This window comes from Pteropus alecto, unplaced genomic scaffold (assembly GCF_000325575.1).
Source record: "Pteropus alecto unplaced genomic scaffold, ASM32557v1 scaffold3, whole genome shotgun sequence".
Lineage (NCBI taxonomy): Eukaryota > Metazoa > Chordata > Mammalia > Chiroptera > Pteropodidae > Pteropus > Pteropus alecto.
In genome coordinates, this window is record NW_006442484.1 from 46,696,856 (window position 1) to 46,718,649 (window position 21,794).

At 37.9% G+C, this 21,794-nt stretch overlaps 2 protein-coding genes across 7 annotated transcripts in view; one reads left to right on the forward strand and one right to left on the reverse strand.

Moving 5' to 3' along the window:
- The first annotated feature begins 2,177 nt into the window (after window positions 1-2,177).
- Window positions 2,178-10,361, forward strand: HNRNPA3 (heterogeneous nuclear ribonucleoprotein A3). Of its 3 annotated transcripts, none has more exons than XM_006921232.3 (11): window positions 2,178-2,277; window positions 4,360-4,482; window positions 4,570-4,716; window positions 4,799-5,009; window positions 5,318-5,407; window positions 5,491-5,586; window positions 5,682-5,759; window positions 6,264-6,410; window positions 7,225-7,350; window positions 7,443-7,509; window positions 7,602-9,546. In XM_006921232.3, exons 1-10 carry the CDS (start codon window positions 2,272-2,274, stop codon window positions 7,493-7,495), a joined length of 1,077 nt encoding a protein of 358 aa, XP_006921294.1. In that variant the 5' UTR covers window positions 2,178-2,271; the 3' UTR covers window positions 7,496-7,509; window positions 7,602-9,546. The 3 variants fall into 3 exon arrangements, with proteins under 3 accessions (XP_006921294.1, XP_024895018.1, XP_006921293.1); XM_025039250.1 differs by lacking the exon at window positions 7,602-9,546 and adding an exon at window positions 10,251-10,361 and having other exon boundaries at window positions 2,191-2,343; XM_006921231.3 differs by having other exon boundaries at window positions 2,191-2,343.
- Window positions 10,362-16,293: 5,932 nt separating this feature from the next.
- The window catches only part of NFE2L2 (nuclear factor, erythroid 2 like 2), a 29,590-nt gene continuing 24,089 nt past the window's right edge, over window positions 16,294-21,794 (reverse strand). For all 4 annotated transcript variants that reach the window (XM_006921233.3, XM_015596737.2, XM_025039249.1 and 1 more), the window contains exons 2-5: window positions 20,043-20,309; window positions 19,285-19,374; window positions 18,415-18,636; window positions 16,294-17,999 (exon numbers count right to left, since the gene is read on the reverse strand). In XM_006921233.3, coding sequence (XP_006921295.1) covers window positions 16,773-17,999; window positions 18,415-18,636; window positions 19,285-19,374; window positions 20,043-20,309 — 1,806 coding nt within the window. In that variant the 3' untranslated portion in view covers window positions 16,294-16,772. The remainder of the gene's footprint in view (window positions 18,000-18,414; window positions 18,637-19,284; window positions 19,375-20,042; window positions 20,310-21,794) is intronic.

Sequence of the window (21,794 nt, forward strand, 5' to 3'; positions counted from 1 at the left end):
TTCTGTATGTGTTGATATGAAAGAAGTTGAGAGGCCCTGATATAATTATTTATAAAGCTATCTGCCACTCCATCCCTCCTTAGGACACTTGTCTTGCTTCCTAACCCATATTCTCTCTTTCTATATCAGTTTCAAAGAGCCAGGTCTATAATGATAGACAGCAGCTAAGTTTCAAGTTTGTGTCCAACGGAGTCAAGAACACAAGCAGAGATATTTATATGAGATACCACGTGGCCCCAGAACTGGGGGTAAACTTAGACAAAAGCATAAGAAGTAGCTAATGTCTAAAACTACAGTCTGGATGAACTACACAACTCCAAGGGGAGGAATCCACATTTTACTGAAGAACAAAAGACCTGAATAAATGGACTGATATACTATGTTCCTGGATGGAAGTACTTAGTATCCCATTCCCTATCATTATCAATTTAATATAAGAATTTAATACAATTCAAAGAAGAAAGAATAACAGAAGTTACTAATTAGAAGTAGCTTGGTTAGAAAACACCTGTACAAACATGTCCTAAAGTGAAGCCAAGTGATCAGTCTTCATGATCACCTTTGTAGTGTCTCACAGAGTACTTTAGTGTGAATACCATCTTCCTAAGGTCTTTAACTTCGCATTTTTCAATTTACTCAGAGTAGAAACAGAAATCATTATCCGTGACTATTTGATACTAATCAAACTCAGAAAGCCTTGATATGTTAACAAGACACTAAAGGTATAAATGTTCCTAACAGTCTCAAGTATTGTTATTGGCTATCAGGAGTACCTGATAAGCTGAATACACAACAGTTTGCTTGTGATTGGAGCAGCAGGAGGAGGCTAATTTGGAGAGTTAGTTCATTCAAGTTATATTAAAGCCTGGTGACTGGTTTCTGCCCTGGAACAGAGTACCTTTTGTTCATGTCTGCCAAATAAAATACCTGTTCTGCTTGGGCAATACTAGATAAACTTTAACAATTTTTTATTTTTTTTTGTATGTGCTCCTTTTCCCCAAGCTCTAAGCAGACCATTTGTGACCCTTTTCCCATTTGTTAATACAAACTTAAAAAAAACTATTTACAACATAATTAAATTTCTAATCTTTCCAAGGGAGGAGCTTCGATATGGGTTGCCACATTAAAATACAGGACATTTCTTAGTAGGATAGGGAGACTTGTCAGTGGTCACTTTCATCAGTACCTTTGTTTAACATGAGTCCAGAGATTAACGGCTGTCACGGCGAGATCACCTAATCTCACCCTATTTTTGTTTTAAAAAAACTAAAACTGGAGCTCAGTCAGGTCAAGAGATTTAAAATCATTTACTTAAGGCCAGAAAAGATTACATCTCTATTTTTTTTTAACTCTTTAAGTGATCTCATTCATTATGCTTCAGAACACAATTAGAAACAAAGGTAAAAATCGCTCGCGAATAGGCAGCATACCTACTTTTTAAAGTTTTGTAAAGCATTCAAGTCCTTAAATTCCACCCGTGAGAAAAGTTGCTTCAGCTCTTTCCACCGTGACTAGCAAAGTGTTAGAAAATAGTGCCGACAGATTTGAGTTCAGTGAGTACCTAATGAATTGACCATGGCTAGTCCTGCCTCAGCTCGTTAGGGGTAAAATTTCAGTATGTCAGCGGCGTTGTGAGTGAGGCCTCTCCAAAGTGCCCATGATTCATAAATGGCGGTGTCGCAGGGATTTTAAGTACGGTCCCTCACAGTTGGCGTCGCAGTCACAAAAAATGGTCCTTGGCATTTGGAACCATGTGAGGAGGCGGCGAGGGGCCAAGAATTCTTTCTTGCGACTTTTAAGTACAAGAGAGAAAGTATGGTTTTATTCAGGGACCCGCAATGGAAAGAATTCGGAAATGGAGACTGAGAGGCCTACGTGGGGGAGGGGAAAGAAGCCTGAGAAGAAAGGGAAAGGCCTTTTTCTCTGGTGACGCGCGGTCACGAGGCGTTCTCCCGACGTGGGCGCTCGCCATTGGCCAAGCCAGAGCTGACGTCCCCTCAGCGGCCAGGGCGCGAACGGCAGCCAGGGCGGTGCCGCCCTGGAAGTTGGAGAGGCGCGCGCGCTCCCGCGGCCTGCCACGCCCCCGCTCTCCGCCCGCCAACCCGCTCCTCCAGTCCCTCTTCGCGCCCAATTGACCACGCCCCTTCCCAACTCGCCCCTCCTCCGTCAGACCGGCGGCGCGCGGAAAGCGCGTCACGTGATGATTGGTCCCGCCTCTTCCTCTCGGTCCCATATTGCACTCGAGTTGGAAGAGGCGAGTCCGGTCTCAAAATGGAGGTAAAACCGCCGCCCGGTCGCCCCCAGCCCGACTCCGGCCGTCGCCGCCGCCGCCGGGGGGAGGAGGTATTAGGGGGAGAGTGGGGGGTTGATGGGTAGTGGCCGGCGTGGGGGGCCTGGCTCGGTGGGAGCGGGGAGGCCGGGTGGACGGGTCGGCCGTCCCGCGCTCTGCGTTGAGACGGGCGATGGGAGGGGGAGGGGAGCGGGCCTGGGAGGCCTCCTCCGGGCCTCTCGCTCTCCTCGCTTTCTCCTTCGGCTGCACAGGTGTCTCCTTGGAGGTGCGGCGTGGCTGAGGAGACCTCGGGAGGGGAGCTGGCCCGTCGGCCGCGCGGCTTCGGATCGAGTCCGAGAGCGGCATGGCGGGCCTGGGCGGGAGCGGTTGAGAAGAGGCGGTGGGGGAGGGGAGGGGACGAGCAGGCACATCCGGGCGAGCGAGCAGGCGGGCGGCGGCCACATTGACATTGATCCGCTGCCGCGTTACGAAATGGCGCATTGGCCCGCAATGGCCGCCGTCTCGCTCCGCCACCAGGAAAGAGCGCGGGGATTGGAAGGAAGAGGGAGGATGCGGCCCAGCAGAAAATGCTGCAAATGGCCTCTTAAGCTTGGGGCGCATTGCTTTTCCTGGAGTTCTGCCGTCGCGTTCTAGGCTTTACAGACATCTTTAAGGCGTGGAGAATTTAATTCTGTCTTGCTCTTTTATTCGCAGCATTCTGTTGAAAATAAGTTTTGAAAAAGTTTGCTGCTTTTTATTCCTGATGTTCTTGCTAAAGTACTTAAAATTATACATATTTTCGCGCCATTCTCACTAATATTTGAGTGTGGATGTAAAATAGAAACTGGAAAATTTTTTATCTCCATTTTTCTCATTTTCTGATTGGTCTGCTCTGGCTAGAGTTTCTTGGATTTTTGTTTTAGAGGACTGCAACCACATTTGAATTTTTCGTGTGCTTGAGAGAGAATTTTATATGGGTTATAGCTTTTTTTTTTTAAAGTCAGTATTGTATGTTGCTAATGAAATGCATTTAGCCAAGAACCGAACAGATGAGAGTAACTGAATTAATGCTTGAGGCTATTAATCATTTAACTTTTTTTCTCTAGCATGTGACAGTCTCTTCGTATTAAATGCCTTAACGTCGCCACTTTTAGAAATCACAGGAAGACCTTAAAATGTAAACGTGAGCCCCTTTAAGGACTGGATGAATGATATCCTAATGCATGTGTTAGTGGCAATTAATGTAATTTTTTAAAGAACTGATTTAAGTTGTAAAACAATTCAGTCCCGTTTAAAAAATCTCAATTTCTGTTTTATCGTGTTACATTCTTTTCAAGTAATATAAAGTATATACATATACACACACTTAAGTCCAATTTGTCCTTTTTGTGACCCCCCTCATAAAATATTGTATTAGGAAATTTTGTGCAATACAAATGCAGATAGGTAATTTTCATAGCACATAACCTGTAACAGATGGTACAGAAAGCTATCAAGTTTCATGAGGGATTTTGTTACATTGGGGAGGGGGGGTGTTGGTGTGGCCATTTATTGAGGAATACCTGTTTTAACATGTTGATTTGCTTGAAACCGGTGAATTTCTCTAAATTTGCCCCTCAGAACTTATAAGTGATACCTCACAGTTTTGTAGTTTAAAATTAAGTGCTTGTTGGCATGTAGACAGTAGAGAAGACATGGAAAAAAACTGGCGTGGTTGAAAAGCACTACTTCTATAACTTTGGTTTCTTAGAAAATGGTTTCTCAGTTGCAACATCTGACATAATCTATTACCAAGTACTTTTGTAGTTTACAATTAAGGGGCTTTTGATTCTGGGATTCCCTTGGACTTCAATTTAGTTTGTGATGTTGGCCTTTGAGAGGCTGATTATAGGTTTTCTTGGTAGTTTGGTTCCTTTACTGAGTTGATGTGTAATGTATGTGATCATGCTCCATTTTTTAATTGGACAAAGTGTTAATGGTACAGAATTTAACATTGAGCTTATTTGTAGCTGATTAAAGAAAGGCTTGTGGGTCTTCCTTAGCAATTCACCTAAAAGAAATAATTAAAATATATTGGTTTGTTTTCTCAGGGCCATGATCCGAAGGAACCAGAGCAGTTGAGAAAACTGTTTATTGGTGGTCTGAGCTTTGAAACTACAGATGATAGTTTAAGAGAACATTTTGAAAAATGGGGTACACTCACAGATTGTGTGGTAAGTTACTAAAGGAACAAAAAAAAGTTCTTAAGGGGTAAAGAATTTGTGGAGATGTCTCAGTGCTTTAAAATTTGTATTTTGTAGGTGATGAGAGACCCCCAAACAAAACGTTCCAGGGGGTTTGGTTTTGTGACATACTCTTGTGTTGAAGAGGTGGATGCAGCAATGTGTGCTCGACCACACAAGGTTGATGGGCGTGTAGTGGAACCAAAGAGAGCTGTGTCTAGAGAGGTATTTTAATAATACCATGTTACATAACGTAAAATTGTTGTAAAAATTTGTTCTTTTTACTTAACGTAGTTTTTACTTGTAGGATTCGGTAAAGCCTGGAGCCCATCTAACAGTGAAGAAAATTTTCGTTGGTGGTATTAAAGAAGATACAGAAGAATATAATTTGAGAGACTACTTTGAAAAGTATGGCAAGATTGAAACCATAGAAGTTATGGAAGACCGGCAGAGTGGAAAAAAAAGAGGATTTGCTTTTGTAACTTTTGATGATCATGATACAGTTGATAAAATTGTTGGTAAGTAGTTTATCAGAACGTGAATGAGAAAGCAGAAATGGCTTTTCTACACTAAATTTGCTAAATTTTTTATAATTTTACATTGTGCATAATAGCATATAAAGTATTTTGTTTAGTTTTCATAAAGTGACTAAACTTGTGTAAGCAGCATTGGCTCAAGAAATGTTAATATGAGAACATTTTCTAATCTCTCTCCAGAAGTCCCTATCTTGATATTTTAATGAGTTATGTAGTGCTAAAGGATATAACATACATGTGCTTTTTCAACCATCAAGTAACTTTTGTTTGTTTGATTTAAAAAAATTTAGTTCAGAAATACCACACTATTAATGGGCATAATTGTGAAGTGAAAAAAGCCCTTTCTAAACAAGAAATGCAGTCTGCTGGATCACAAAGAGGTGAGTAGGACCATGTATTACTTACACAATAAATGTGAGTGGTATTTGTAAGAGTCTTAAAGATCTTCTTGCCTGTATTAAAGGTCGTGGTGGTGGATCTGGCAACTTTATGGGTCGTGGAGGAAACTTTGGAGGTGGTGGGGGTAACTTTGGCCGTGGTGGAAACTTTGGTGGAAGAGGTAGGATGGTTATCTTATTTTTAAGTACATGTCTACCTAAAATTTATTGGTAAGTGGAATGTACACTTTTAATTGATACCTTGCTTTTTCCTCAGGAGGCTATGGTGGTGGAGGTGGCAGCAGAGGTAGTTATGGAGGAGGTGATGGTGGATATAATGGATTTGGAGGTGATGGTAAGTTTTTAAAAAATTAATGTTTGATGTTTTGACTTTGTTTACTGTGCTTTATTGAAAATTAACTATTTGTTTTAAGTTTTTCTAGTTTTAGCCAGAATTTACAGTTTAATAAAGTGTGCTTCTATATTAATAATGTAGAAGGCTAGATTTTTTTTCTCTCTAAAGCTTTAATATTAGCTAGTTATTTTTAGCTAAGATTTGTTGTATTAGTAGCTGAGCTTGCGTTGTCGAAGAGACTGTTGATCATTTTCCTTAGCGAAATTTAAAAACATCAAAAAAAGTTTTTAGTATCAAGATATTTAATCTTAATCATTCATCTTAACTTGTTACTACCCAGAGTCTTGGGGTTCTATTAATCAGGTGTTGCCAGGCTTTAGTGTTAAATCAACTAATTGGCTTATTTTCCAGTGTTTTAAATGTAACATAAACTAGAATTCAATAATTTGACCCTCATGTATTTTTTTGTGCGTGTGGCTCATTTATTTTTTTTTTTTTTTTTAGGTGGCAACTATGGTGGTGGTCCTGGTTATAGTAGTAGAGGAGGCTATGGTGGTGGTGGTGGTGGAGGACCAGGAGGATATGGAAACCAAGGTGGTGGATATGGTGGTGGAGGATATGATGGTTACAATGAAGGGGGAAATTTTGGCGGTAAGTTTTCACTTGTTTTAAATATTCATTATAGTTTTATTACAGATGTAAAGTATTAAAGTGTGGAATTTGGTCAGATTTCATGATGTATAAAATAAAATATTCAGTAGGTAATTGACAATTTTCGCACGTTGCTGGTTATTTAGTAAGTTGGTAAAATGTATTCAACTATTTTAGTTTAAATGGGCATGTATTCGTAATCTGTCACAATTTTACTTAATCCTAGGCACTTTTAAGTTGGGAAACGGGAACTATAACTTTAATGTACAGACAGACATGTTAAAATGAATGGGATGTCTAAGTGACAAAAGTACTTTGAGTCTGTCACATATATTGCAGACGGCAAGCAAATCTGCATCATTGCTCCATGGTACTATATAGAGTTTTGTTATCAATAAGGTCTTTCTTAATTATCAATTTAGGATACTTTCTCTGTCATTGATTTCAAAGTTGTACTGCATCAGAATTTGTGAATCAAACTTTAACAATTTTAATAGTGTTAGTGGTATGGAGAGAACATGTGCTAAAATGTGGCATCAGGTATAAACAACATGGCAGCTATCTAGATACATATTCTTCAGACCATCTTCCAGTGTTTTTTCTTTTCCTACTCAAGCCTGAGGTCTGCTGATGGACCTGTGTGTTCGTGGTGGAGTTTGGTAGTTCTGTAAAATATTTTTTCAAAGGGTTGCGCATATATATATATATGTATGTGTATATGTATATTATAATGTGTTGCTATGATTATCAAAAGATAATAGGTACATATATTAGAAGAGGGATGTAACCATAAATGAAACCTTTGTCGTTTCAGGTAACTATGGTGGTGGTGGGAACTATAATGATTTTGGAAATTACAGTGGACAACAGCAATCAAATTACGGACCCATGAAGGGAGGGGGCAGTTTTGGTGGAAGAAGCTCGGGCAGTCCCTATGGTGGTAAATAATTTTTTTTAATCAAAAATTCATTATTGCCTTTTAAATTTAAAAACTCAGGTATATTTTTTTTAAAACTCTGCGTGTGTTTCCAGGTGGTTATGGATCTGGTGGTGGAAGTGGTGGATATGGTAGCAGAAGGTTCTAAAAACTGAGAAAAGGGTAGGTATCTTTAAATTTTTATTATGATGATAAAGCATATGTGGAACTGTTCACTGAGTGTAATAATTTTTTTATCCTGTATTATTCAACAGGCTACAGTTCTTAGCAGGAGAGAGAGCGAGGAGTTGTCAGGAAAGCTGCAGGTTACTTTGAGACAGTCGTCCCAAATGCATTAGAGGAACTGTAAAAATCTGCCACAGAAGGAACGATGATCCATAGTCAGAAAAGTTACTGCAGCTTAAACAGGAAACCCTTCTTGTTCAGGACTGTCATAGCCACAGTTTGCAAAAAGTGCAGCTATTGATTAATGCAATGTAGTGTCAATTAGATGTACATTCCTGAGGTCTTTTATCTGTTGTAGCTTTGTCTTTTTCTTTTTCTTTTCATTACATCAGGTATATTGCCCTGTAAATTGTGGTAGTGGTACCAGGAATAAAAAATTAAGGAATTTTTAACTTTTCAATATTTGTGTAGTTCAGTTTTTCTACATTTTAGTACAGAAACTTTAACAAAACGCAGTTTTGAAGGTGTTTCCTTGTGAGTTAACAAGTAAAGAAGATCATTGTTAATTAATATTTTGTATGAATTTTGCTAAAGTTAACTGTAAAGAAACACCTGCTGACTTGCAGTTAAGGGGAATCTATTCTCCCCATTTCCAAACCATGAAATAAATGGGCTCTGACATGTGGAGAGAATAGATACTTGTATGTTTGCAATGTGTGTTTTAGATAAATAGAATTGGGTATTTAAATTAGCATATTTGTGACTTTAATAGCGTTAAGATTTACCTTCAAATGAAAAATTTCAATTCCTATTTGGTTTTTGTGCATTTTCTTTCAAAATGTAATCATGATTTTAGTGTGTTAGCTTTGCTGAGAGTCCTAGCTGTGTTTGGAACATCTCCATTCTACATTCACCTTGGTCACATGTGAACTGCTGCCATAGTTTATTCGGGTGTAAAGAATGTCTACTGCCCTCTGTTTAAATTCTGGAAAGGGAGGGGTAGTGGATGTTTTCCCTTTCCTCCTACGTTAAAAATCATTCATAGAATCTTTTCAAAATACAGAACCACTAAGCCTGCTATATCTGAGCAAATTAGTGGCTACCTTTTTCCTCCCCCCTTTTTAAAGCACAAGAGGCCCATAGATCTTCAGTTTTTTTTCCTTGGTTTAATATATTTTTTTGATACAAGCTCTCAAAGCAAGAGAATAAAAATCATGCATTGTTGAACCCTTAACCGGCTGGCATGCTTTACTGTTTGTACCCTCTACATTGTATTGGATGAAACCAAGGGCAGTCTAGGTACAATTGTCCCAAATGACTTAATGCAGTAGACGTGTACCACTGTTGCTTAGTACAAGCTTCTCACTTCCCAAAGACCTGAATTCAAATTTGCGTAGTCTTGAGTTATTCAAAATCCCAAAGAACACACTGTTATTCCATGTGTATGCTTGAATCTAAATCATGTTGGTATGAGCTAATTTGTTTGAAAGACCCTGGTTGAGAATTTTAGATACTAAGGTCGTATATATAAACCAATGTCAACTGTTTTGCGCCAGCCTACTGCTTACAATTTCATTTGAGCCCTAAGTATGTGCCCTGCTGTTATTTCTTTGGCAGTTGAACATTGACTTCAAGATTCTTATTTTTGTTTTAAGAAGTACTAAGCAAAACAAGCAATAAAAAGGGGAATGGGGCGTGCTAGTGTTTGCATTTGCTCTCTTGTTGCTCTAATTCTGTGCCTCTGTGCATTAATATTTGGATGCATGCAATGCCAGCATGGAAATCGGTCTTCACAGATACTGCAGTTTTCCAGAAAACACTCACAAACCAATAAATGTAACAGACAACACACCATTTGTTAATGGACATATGTGAATAAGCAGTGTAGACAATAGGAAAATACTAGAAAATGGTTAAGTCTTTAACAACTTCAAGTGTGGTTATACAAATGGACACTGTCAATGTTTATAACTTAAAGCTGGGTACCTGGTCAAAATGCTTGGGAAACATTTTATTAAAATTGAGCTAAATTGTCTCAAGTTCTTTTATTCATATAATAAAGGTTGAAGGAATGGGGGAGATTAACATTTCCTGTTTTTATGTTTGTGGAATTGTTTGACACAACCTTGACAGTATCCTTTAATGGCATATGAAGTTAATTGTACTGTTAACAATCTTTCTGTGTTCTGGAACTAGTTTAATAGTGAAATAATTTCAGTAAGTTGATGTTTGCAACCTATAAGCAGGTGAAATCTGTATGTGACCTGTTTATAAGTTGTATTAGCTTAGTTCTTGTGAACAGTGTGGAAAAGTAAGCCATGAGGAGAGCGATTTAACCAGCTTTAATGGACCTAAGATGTGCTTTTTAAGCACAGTGTGGATCAAAGGAGACTCACTAAGACAGGACTTCAGCAGCCTTTTGAGTATGGACAAGGCAGCAGCAAGAGCATCAACTACAGAGAAGTGAAGGCATAAGATACTATGGTGATAGTGAGCAACTTTCCAAAAGCTAGTTAAATCTGCTTATTACAACTGAAATATCGAAGAAAGTCTAGCAGGAAGGAGCTCTTCGCCTTTTGGAACATCAATGAGAGATAGTTGCCACAGTCACTAGGTCTAGCATTTAGACCTGCAAGGAAGGGCAATAAGCATTAGGTAAGGCTTGAATTTGAATTTTTTCACTAATTAAAGAGTAATTTTTTGTAAAGCAAGGTAAGAGTAATCTTTTTGATTTGCAGGTTGAATGAGAACCTACTTGCCTAAATGAGGAATGTCTTTCCTACCATCTTAAATACGAAGGTTTCTGGCTGGGTAAGGTTTGTAGCTCACAGTAAAACCTGCTGACACCATTTGTTGAAATTGGTCAGAGGAACCACATCCAACACATTTTAAAGTTTTAAAAATTAACCTGCATTAACCATGAGTTCAGTCCTGAGTGAGATGTGGACTCATGTACACAATTTATTATTGGTGTCTTTAGGGTAAAAGTTAATTTTTGATGAGGAAGGGAGTAACCTCAAATTTTGTGAAGTTTTTATAATAAGCATGATCTAATTACAGCAGTGAAAAAGTATTAAGCTGTCAGTCCTCGTTCTAGGAAAAACACCTTGTAGTGAACTTTTTAAATTGCCAGATGATACATAAAAATGGTCTTTGTTCAAGTGGCCTCATCTATAAGATCAGGAGATTATTTGGACTAAGATTACCTTGGGGTTTTATTTTTTTGCGGGAGGGGGGGGTCATTAAACCCATTAAGCAGAAGCAGGGGGGCCTAATTACATTAATGCTCCTTTTTAAGACGAATGAGATCCGGCACATTCAGAGTGGCATGGCCTTAGAATGCTCCTTTTTAAAAGACAATTTTTCCCAAAGAATAAACTATTAGTTCACTTGCTGGTTTCATAAGGGCTATTGTTGCCCCTTTAAAAAGGGCTTGTTAAAAATTGAAATTTGATGTTAATTCACTTTTTTTTTTTTTTAAAGGCATTTGGTAGATAAATGCTTAAAACTAGTTTCTAAATTATAAATGACATTCTTATGTAAAGTTTGCCAGAGTTTAATTCTCTGAAAATGACTGGTTGGCTCTGTTTAAATCAGGACTGAATTTCTGCACATCACCAATAGAATGAAGTGTTGAACAAGATAATTGGCCTTTGGTAAATTTTCTTAACATGGGTTTAGTGAGGCAGATTTCCTAAAATAGGAAGCATTTTCCTTTTTTAAAGGCATCGTTCTTTCCAGTCCAACTCATTTCTTTTGGTAATAAAGTGATTTTATTTAAATGTAGTCCCACTGTCATTTCTGAAGAATATTCTCTTAAAGTCATGGTACCAGTAAATAAAAGGACATTCATAGGGAAGTAGCCAAGGCAAACAACTGATTTTGTCAAAGCAACTCAAGAGGTTATTGCTTGCTATACACTATGTTTCTTCAAAAAAAATTTTTTTTTTTACATTCATGTTCTAAAGAAGAAAATTTGGTAATAAAGACCCATTAGTTCAGCAACCAATTGAAATAAGTTTGGTTTTCTGAGTTTCAGTATGGAAGTCAAACAATTTGAAACATTGCTAGTTAATGACAGTATCTCTTGGGGTTCCAGTAATTGATGTCACAAAGGGGATAAGCATGCTAATGTGCAGGGGTAATGTAAGGATTGTTAGCCTATATATAAGTATTCAAAATTTTAAGTTTCAAATGTTTTCTGACTTGAGGTGGCCTGTAATGGATTAAAATGTTTCATTTGTGGTATAATGAAATGTTTACAGAAAGATAACTTTTTCATTAAAATATTTTTAGAAATGTGTGTGTTGTTTTGTCACTTCACAATGTTCATGTAACTTAAATGCTATATATAGGTGACTATTACATACTTTACTAGTAATAAAATAACAGGAAACTTGGAATGAGCTCTTACATGTCAGTTGATTTAAAGAATGGATTCTATTCAATGGGAAATAGGCGTGGGAAGAAAATCTTAGAAAACGCAACTAAAAGGTTTCAGTCCTGAAGGACCAATATATGAGATCTTGGGTGATAAGTGAGGAATCTTATTTGTGGTGTAGGTAAGGATAAGTGAAAATTGGGGAGAAGTATGAAAGCTTTCTAGATGTTAAAGGCATTGGTTGAATATTTTGGTACTGTGAGGATGGGTTGGAAAAAGCTTTCATGAAATCAAGTAGTCAAAACTACAGTGCTGCAATTTGAATCAAGGGAAGAGTAATCTTAAAGCTCAATAGGTTTATGAGGCAGGGTTTTTGATAATTGTGATTTTGAAATTTTTTGTAACAAGTATTAGGATTTTTAGCATTAATAGTTAAAAACGTTAAGGTAAATTGTGAGTTGAAGCCTTGGGTATTTTTAGCTGTTAACAGGATTATAATATGCTTGTATTCAACACTGGTTTCAGAATGTGTGTGTGCAGTGGTTTCATATTCTGCAGCTTGTAATTCCAGTTTATTGAATCAGAATAACTCATGGCAAGAGTAGATTTCATTTCCACCAAAATAAATATATTTACTTAGAACAAAAATACATTGTTAAACTGCAAAATATTTAGGCAACAAGATAAATTGGACTCTTTCTTGTACTCATCATAGACCAGTTTTTTGAAGATCAGTGTTTTTTGCAAAAGTAGGATCCTGTCAGTATATTAGGTCAACATAACTTAGAATTAAATAGAAAGTACCAAAGGTTAGGAGAGAGTAAGGTAATAGTAAAATACACCATTTCTACCTATCACGTTTTCAAAGACAGGTAATGGCAAATGTGTGTTTACTATTCATGTGGGAGAGTTAAGTGGGCAGAGTCCTGAAAGCTAGGAAATAGGAATTTACCCTTACTGAACTATTAAAATTTAATAGTAATGGGAAGTTAAGTACACGGGTGTTGACAGCATTAAAATTTTTTAAAAGGAAGTGGCTAAGTTACATTTATATAGCCATTAAAATTAATAATTAACGGGCTTGTAGTCAGATGAAAATTCTACAAGTGTTAACTAGCTATATCTGAAAGTTAAAGGTAATTCATTATTAAAAATCAGTACGTGCATTCTCATGTTGGGAAAACTTACATCCTTTAAAATATGTTTACATCAAAAGTGAATTTTCTATTTGTATTTAATATCAGTTTTTTCCATCCTTATTTAATAGGTACTAGAAAAAAATGCCTATCAGTAAAAAATTTGAGTACAGAACTTAAGTATCATGAACTTGAGCAGGTTGCTTGGAGCTTGCTTTTTATATCATGTTCCCCTTCGGCGGTTTAGTGATGCCAACTGACCCCTTAGAATGAATTCATATGCATTAAATACGTAGAATTAAACATTGAAAAGTTACAAAATATTAAATTTGGTTTAGCGTGTGCTTTAAACATTAAATGAGGTTAGTGGTGGGTCTAACTTCTAACTTTGAAGAGATGTATTTTGAGATACTTGGTGGCAACAGTAATCTGATGTGATTTTAATGACAGTCACGAATTTTGAATACCATAGTTTGCTGTGATATTGAACGAGTTTTGATTTCACTAAATGTTAGTGAAAATTAACATTCTCCCAGTCAAAATCCTGACCTAAATTCTATCCTGATTAAAAACTTTTTACCTAACTCCTTTTGTACAATGGAGATAATACCCTCATTGAGTCTGAAGATTAAATATAATGGAATTAAAGAGCTTAACTTAGTGTCTGGATCTTTAGCCCTAAAAATAGTATTTTTGGTAATCATGAGTACTGAATTCTTAATGTTCTGAAGCATATCTAAAGTTTTAATGGGTGATAATAAAGTTAATTATGCCAGTGTCTCAGTTTTTTCCTACACAAACACTGACTAAAAGTTTTTATGGTCTCTACATTTTTCCATTTGTCAAAAAGTATTACACAGCATCAACTGAAAACTGAAACTGCCCTGATAATTAAAATAGGAATGAGAATTGTATATGTTCTGAGGCTTAAAAGCAGAAGTGTGGGTATGGGCTGCCTCAAGAATGGGCTTGAGAAATCTCAGCAAGAAAATGTTTTATATAACATGTATCATGTGATTAAAGTTTAATAAGATGCTTTATAAGTCAGTGTAAACCATAGATATATTTTAAAATCACAGTTCAGGTGAGGTTTAACAATTGGATAACCAAATTTAGTGTGAGGGACACGGATCTTATATTTCAAATCCAGAACAAGAGATGAAAACTTTTAAGTCATAGGTTAAGTTGGTTTTGTTATACAGGCAGACCTCCAAGACCCTGGCTCGGTTCCACAGCACCGCAATAAAGCAAGTCATAATCTTTGGTAAAGGGAATTCAGTTTATAAAACATCTGTGAAGAACAAAATGAGAAATGCTTGTATGTAAATTGTTTTTGTTTCTAATATGTGTACAATATGTCTAGTAGTTCAAAATAATTTTTAGGTTTCTGTAAGATTTCTATGATAGTCATCTTGAATGAACTTGGCAAAGTATTTTGAAAAATTTGACTACTTCAAAAAATGCGTGTGAACAAAGGCATCTGCTGTCAAGCTAGTGGAAGTCTGGTCAGCCTAGCAGTGCTTTCCGTTGTAGTTGCAGGCCAATTCCAGGTGCTCCTGATGGGGCTGCTGGTAGTAGACACCACCCCAAACCCCACCCATAATTTTAGGGTGGGGCACTCTTCAAACTTTTTGTCCTGAGGTTGGTCAGAAAAGTCCTATCTCCTGCAGGGCTTGCTCTAACCACCACTACAGGAGGAAATGCCTGACCACATTAGGAAGGCCAGCAGTGGAATCACCACATTTGAATGCTAGTGGTCTGCAACCTTTTTGGTACCAGGCACTGGTACTCCTGTAAGAATCTAATGCGTGATAATCTGAGGTGGTGATGCTAGTGCTGGAGAGCAGCTGCTTCACTCACTCGCTGCTCACCTGTGTGGCCCACCTTCTTCAGGCCACAAACCAGTACCTGTCCATGGCTTGGGGGTTGGGGACCTCTTCTTTAACTCATTTTCAACATGGAGCTTTCCAGTCATGAGTCAAATTCTCACTAAGCTAATTTGGCTTTAGTTTTGTGTGCAACCAAAAGGCATCCTAAAGCTCAAGAAAATGAGGAAATGCCCATTGTGCTAGTATTTTTTGTGGAGTAACAAAATTCTTGCTTTACAGATGAAACAAGCCTGATTGAGTTTGGAGGTCATTCTAGGAAAGTGGCAGCAGCAAGCCCAGGTGAACTGGCTCTAGGCCCAGTGGACCTCTACTGTATTGCTAACAGAGTAATAGGATGCTCAGTGAATCATTTGCACACAGTGGTTATTCTAAACATGTTTAACTTTCAGAGGAATCTCCCTTTCTCCACTTAAAACTTGAAGACAAACATTGGATTAGGTAGAGTAGTAGTGACTCAATGCTGTAAATGGTTTGTTGGGCAGCATGCAGATTTTCAGTTTTGTGGGGCCTTGACTTTGTACTTACTATTTACATGTTTAACATGTTCCAAAGTGAACCGATTTTCCCACCTAGATCTCCCTCTAACCAGTCTCCATCTGTGGGCACCTCAGTTCTTAAAGATGTTCAAGCCCTGACTCCACCTTCACCCCACATCCATTGTTAAAATCCTTTTAGTTCTACCTTTGAAACATGCAGAATCCAGTTCCTTCTCACTACTACTGCTTTCACCCTAGACAAAGACACCGTGTCCCATGTGAATATTGCAGAGCCTCCGCATGGGTCTCCGTGCTCCCACCTTTATCTTCTAGACTATTCTCAACACGAGGCAGAGGAGACTTTATCAGATGTTACCCTTAACACCTTCAATAACTCCCCAACTTTGCTGTGTGAAAGCCAAAGTCCTTAAGGCTTAACAAAGCAGTTACATGTTCCACTCCTCGACCCACCCACCCTTTTCCTCCCTCTCCATTTTCAACCATATAGTCCTTTCTTCTGAAACAGGCCTGAGTCTTTGAACTTGAGTTCAGTCTGAAATACTAACACCATGGGTTTCCCACACCTTCAAATGTTGCCACCTCAATAAGGCTTTTCCTGTTTACAACCTATGTTAAATTACAATGCTTCCTTTTTACTGGTCTTCCTAATCCTCTTTCTGGCAGTGTAGTATAGAACATCTTTGGTTGAGATGTACCACCTGTTGAAGTGATAAAATATCTTCTTGATATATTTAATTTTTCTGTGTCTCTAGCACCAGAATTTTAATATAAAAAACATATCAAAACATTCTGAAAATGCATATCACCTAAATATGTTGTATGTAATATTAATGTCCTGGAAAATACTGTGAATAAACTCATGAATTGCAAAGAAAAGATTTAACAATCACAATATTCCTTTATTAGTACCAGCTTTCCAACTAATTTTTTAACCAGAGCTAAACAATTTCATATAAAAAAAATGCCATTTTTTTTCCATACAGTATTTATAAAAAAGTACATAGTGGTTAGTTTTGCAATAATTTGCTTTTAGCCAGATGTCAAAACATATAGATCTATGGATGTAACAAATGAGATAAGAATATAAGAAGTTTTTGTAGTATTTACATGTATATAGAATGTATGGTGTACTAAGAAATTAAGTTTGCAGTTAAAGTGAAACTGATTTCAGCATACTGACAACTTATTTTAATGCTTCTTAAAGTTTTATATTACTTTCTATACTAGTTTGACTATAATTTTGCATAGAATTACTTATAAAGTATATTTCTGCATTTCACATCACAGTAGGAACTTAGTATAACAGTACAAAAAAGAAAAAACCCACTATCTCAGAAAATGTCAAGGCCTCCCAAATCTAGTTTTTCTTAACATCTGGCTTCTTACTCTTAGGAACAAGGAATACATTGCCATCTCTTGTTTGCTGCAGGGAGTATTCACTAGGAGAGTAAGGTTTTCCATCTTCATCCCGTAGCATGCTGAAGACTTCGAGATACAAGGTGCTGAGTTGTTTTTTCAGTAGATGGAGAGTTCTGTCATTTTCTCCTTTTTCTTTGAGCAATTTTTCTTTTTCATCTTTTAAATGATCCAAATCTTGCTCCAGTTCCACTATGTTTTCCAGTTTTCTTTTTCTGCAATTCTGAGCAGCCACTTTATTCTTACCCCTCCTACGTATATCTCGAATTAATGCAAGTTGAGCCTCATTGAATTGTTCCTTGGACATCATTTCATTGAAGTCATCAACAGGGAGGTTAATGATTTTTTCTACAGGGAATGGGATATGGAGAGCTTTTGCCCTTAGCTCATCTCTTGTTAGATGAGCCTCCAAGCGGCTTGAATGTTTGTCTTTTGTGAATGGGGTTTTGCGATGACCAGGACTTAGAGGCAGTTCTTTCTTGGGTGTACTTTCGCACTGGGCATCATGTGCTGGAGCACTGTGCCCCCGAGACGGTGACAGGGGTCGGGCTGCATCCTCAGAAGACTGTACTGGCTGTGTTTTAGGACCATTCTGTTTGACACTTCCAGGGGCACTATCTATCTCTTCCATTTCGGAATCACTGAAGCCAAGTGGTGTGTCTCCATAGACAGAAGATTCCACTGAGTGTTCTGGGGATGCCATGCTGGGACTTCTGTTCAGTGAAATGCCAGAGTCAGAATCATTGAATTCTGTTGTGCTTTCAGGGTGGTTTTGGTTGAAGGCTTTACAAAGTGATAGATCAGAAACATCAATGGGCCCATTTAGAAGTTCAGAGAGTGACTGGCTGAAAGTAGAAGAGGACATGCTGTTGATGACACTGGGCTCTGCTATGAAAGCAGAATAAAATTCGTCACCAAAATCTATGTTTATTGTGGCATTTGAATTTGGTGAGTTCACTGTCAGCTGGTTGGGGTCTTCTGTGGAGAGGATGCTGCTGAAGGAATCCTCAAAAGTACTGAGAAAATGTGGACTGCCGTTACCTACTTCTTTTTCCAGTGGGGGTACTGAGGAGTAGAAATGATAACTGTTGCCAATTTCTGTCAGTTTGGTTTCTGGACTTGGAACCGTGCTGCTCTCAACCAGCTTGAAATTTTGAATATTAAGACACTGTATGGAAGAGACGTTTATACTATGTAAATCAAAGTTAAATATTTTTAACAGCTGATGATACTCTGTATCTGAAGGTAAAAACTGTCCCCACCCCCATTATCTCCAAGCTTATCTCTTCTGTAATTCAGAGATAATTACCATTTCCGACAGATATTTATGCCTAAAGCATCTGTATTATTTTCAGAGTTCCGAGATCAGACTTCAGGTTTATAACTTGATCTATCCTCAATACATCCAGCTCATGGTAACTAACAAGACTGTACTTAAGTGAGCATGGGCAGTTCTCATGACTAATTTAACAGCACCCTCTAATCCTTCCTAAAGTAGGTGGCACATAAATAATAACTGGAATGACTAAAAGTACTGAATATAAATAGCATCTTTGGTATTTATAATATTAGATCTTAGTTACCTGTAATTCTGGAATGGATAATAGCTCCTCCCAAACTTGCTCAATGTCCTGCTGCATATTATCTAAATCGGCACTGGTTAGCTGAAGGACAACAGGTTCAGGTGACTGAGTCTGATTTGACTGAGTCTGATTTGACTGAGTCTGATTAGGAGCAGTGAAGACTGGGCTCTCGATGTGGCTGGGAATATCAGGAACAAGTGGCTGAAACGTAGCTGAAGAAACCTAAAATTGACAAGGCATTTATCTACATGAGTCTGCTACCAACAGTGGATGAGTCCACTCCAAGGCACCATCACAACACCTTAAGTTGGAACTGGCTTCAGTTCTGTATTCCTCTACTTAAAACTATTTAATACCTCTATTTCTGTATAACGAAATATCTTTTCTTCTTACCCAACTGACTCCAAATTTACTCTTTATCTACTGGTTTGTTTGATCCTGTGCATTTGAAGGCAAACTTCAAAATAGGTAAGAACAATCTTTAGGATTTAACTTGTATTTCTTTATATAATACCTCATATAGTGCTTCAAACACAGTACGTTTATTAAAATTGTTAATTAAGCCAGTTTCTGGTGCATTACCCAGGTTGCTCTTTACTCATCAAAATTATTTTTTAGTGCCTATGACAAATGAGTTACTCGTTTCCATGGTTAGGCTGATCCATGCTGCTTCTGGCTATGCAGTAGTTAATGTTTGGGGTTTTGTATTGTGAGGGGGTCTGTAAAATTATGTACAGGTTAAGGCTTCATTGACAAAATTTCCTCCTGATACATGTTTTTCATTTTTTTTAAAAATGGAGACATTGAAAGGACCCATAAAGGATGGATTAGATGTAGCTATGGAGTTTTGCTATGAATCAAATGTTATACCTCATCATCATCTACAAATGGGAATGTCTCTGCCAAAAGCTGCATGCAGTCATCGAAGTACAGAGCATCTGGTTTGGGAATGTGGGCAACCTGGATAAAAGAGAAAGACATAAAGGAAAAACAATGATTTAATGTTCCATTCCCAGCTAAAGGTTCATGATCAGTGTTCTTAAAATGTTCACTATCTGGTTAAGTAAATATTTCTTGTATTTCAGAAATTAGGTTAGTGTTGTGGTTAAGAGCACGGAATTAATTGAACCAGATCATCTGCGTTCAAATTGGCTCCCCCAATTTCTTGAGCGCTCTGGGCAAGTTATTTAACATCTTTAAGCTTCAGATGCTCATTTGTAGATAAGATGAGGATAATGGTACCTAATTCATATAGTTGTTATACTGATAAATCAATCAATATATGTCAAGTGCTTTAGAACAGTCCACAATGCCTGCCAGTTAGTGCCGTACATCATCCGTACCTACTAGTTCCACTACTGCCACCACAGCTGCTGCTTGATCCTTTTATGATGTTTCTATAACATACAAAGCTCATCTAATTTATGTCCTAATCCTAATAAACTCTGTGAGGTAAGTCAGTCAGGTACTGAACTCATCAGGAGGCTGAGGTTGGGAAAGTGACATGATACAGTTTGTGAAGACAGCAAAAGGCAAAACTGGAACTCATCCAGACGTTTTAACTCCTGGGTTAATGTTCTTTCCTTAAACCCTGCCATACACCTGCATAAGAACTAAGTACTCCATACCTGGGAGTAGTTGTCAGATCCACTGGTTTCTGACAGGATGTGCTGGGCTGGCTGAATGGGGAGGAATTCTCCTGTCTCTTCGTCTAGTTGTAACTGGGCAAAAAAGGCTTTCTCCTGCTCCTTTTGGAGTTGTTCTTGTCTTTCCTTTTCAAGTTTTTTCTGTTTTTCAAGCTCATGCTCCTTCTGTCGTTGACTAAAGTCAAATACTTCTCTACTCACCCCAAGATCTATATCTTGCCTCCAAAGTATGTCAATCAAGTCCATGTCCTATGTGCAAAACAAAAAGAGGAGAGAGACCATAGTTAAGATGGTTTTAAAATGGCAGATTCCGCATAATTTACTTTATGCCATTGATGATGGGGGCGAGGAATTACAACCCGATTCTGAATGGAGACAGAGATCCAATGTTCTGGAAGGGCACAGTTAATTCCACTCAATCTATTCATTAAAAAAAAAAAAAAAAACTACAAACACAGTCATCCATCCTAATCTCTAATTACTTAGATTATTAGCGACCAGGTCTGGGCAGAGGTCACTAAACAGCAAAGTTAACAAATGTTTCACATTATGGTTCTTGAATTGAAAGACTCCACACTTGTTTAATGGGAAACAGAAATTAGAGCAAGCACTTAAAGCCGCTGGTTTATTATCAGAAATGGGATTTGGAAAACATGATCGAACACACAGAATTTTTTCTAAACTTGCTCAGCAAATGTCCAGTTTACAGAAGAGGAGGAAAACCTCAAGTTAAATTGTTAGTCTAGCAGTTGTAAAATAGCACCATTCTTTTGGTTTTTCCTACATTGGTTTATCTTTTCTTCATCATTTCATGCTACTGCCTCTGTGGCTCACTTACTAAAACAGTTTCACAATGACTTAAATTTTGTCTCTTGAAGCATGAACAAACTGGCAAACTGGTTAGAAAAGTCATAGCTCATGGTAATCTTGTCACATGTGGGTGGAGCAAGAGGTTGCTTGTTGTCTACCAAGAGTTGGGAAAGGAGTGGTGCCCATTAGATTCACTCCTGAGAAATCATAAATACTTTAAATCTCAAATCTTAAAAACAAAAAAACATGGCTCCAGGAAAGGATAGAAGATGCTAAGTTTTAAGATAATGGGAGAATCTTATAAGGAGAAAATGGCTATTTTGATTTATACAACAAGGCTAGGCCTAGGTACCAAGTCCATCCAGATTTTCATAAACACACAGATGTGTCAAAACCAGTTTTTCTGATTTATAACTTTAGTTTTTGGAAACTTATAAAATGAGTGGGAAATATAAGTCAGTTTTCACTTAATAAATCATGATATATTGAAAACAAAATCAAATTGAGTGGAGAAAGCAAGACACAGAGGGAAAAGGAGTTGAGGCCTGACAACCAGGAGACAGCGTGCACAGAATCGAACTTTGTATTTTGGTTCTGATGACGGCTGGCAGCACCAGGCTGGCCCAGTATGTCTAGAGCTCTCCTAATATCAGCCTCCCAAGGACAAAAATAACATGGTTGTTGCTTCAGTTTGCTTCAGTGAGCAGTCAAGCTATTTTTACCCAACAGAGGAGGAGTAGGCCACCCAGCCTAGAGGCAGCTTTTGGCAGCTAGCTGGATAGCAGAGGCCATCTCTAGCCCTGACTGAAAATTGGTGTTGGGATCTTAAATGCTATGAAACCTTGCTCATGGGGATTCATCATCATTCTAGCCTGAGCGGTATAACATACAGTATGTAAAGCACACAGAGTAGGTAGAGTTTAA

What these genes read in the sequence shown, in the direction of transcription:
- HNRNPA3 (XM_025039250.1), top strand. Translation starts at nt 2,272, where the DNA reads ATGGAGGTAAAACCGCCGCCCGGTCGCCCCCAGCCCGACTCCGGCCGT. An exon ending in GTACACTCACAGATTGTGTG is followed by an intron (nt 4,483 to 4,569) that starts GTAAGTTACTAA and finishes TGTATTTTGTAG; the next exon opens with GTGATGAGAGACCCCCAAAC. An exon ending in TACAGTTGATAAAATTGTTG is followed by an intron (nt 5,010 to 5,317) that starts GTAAGTAGTTTA and finishes AAAAAAATTTAG; the next exon opens with TTCAGAAATACCACACTATT.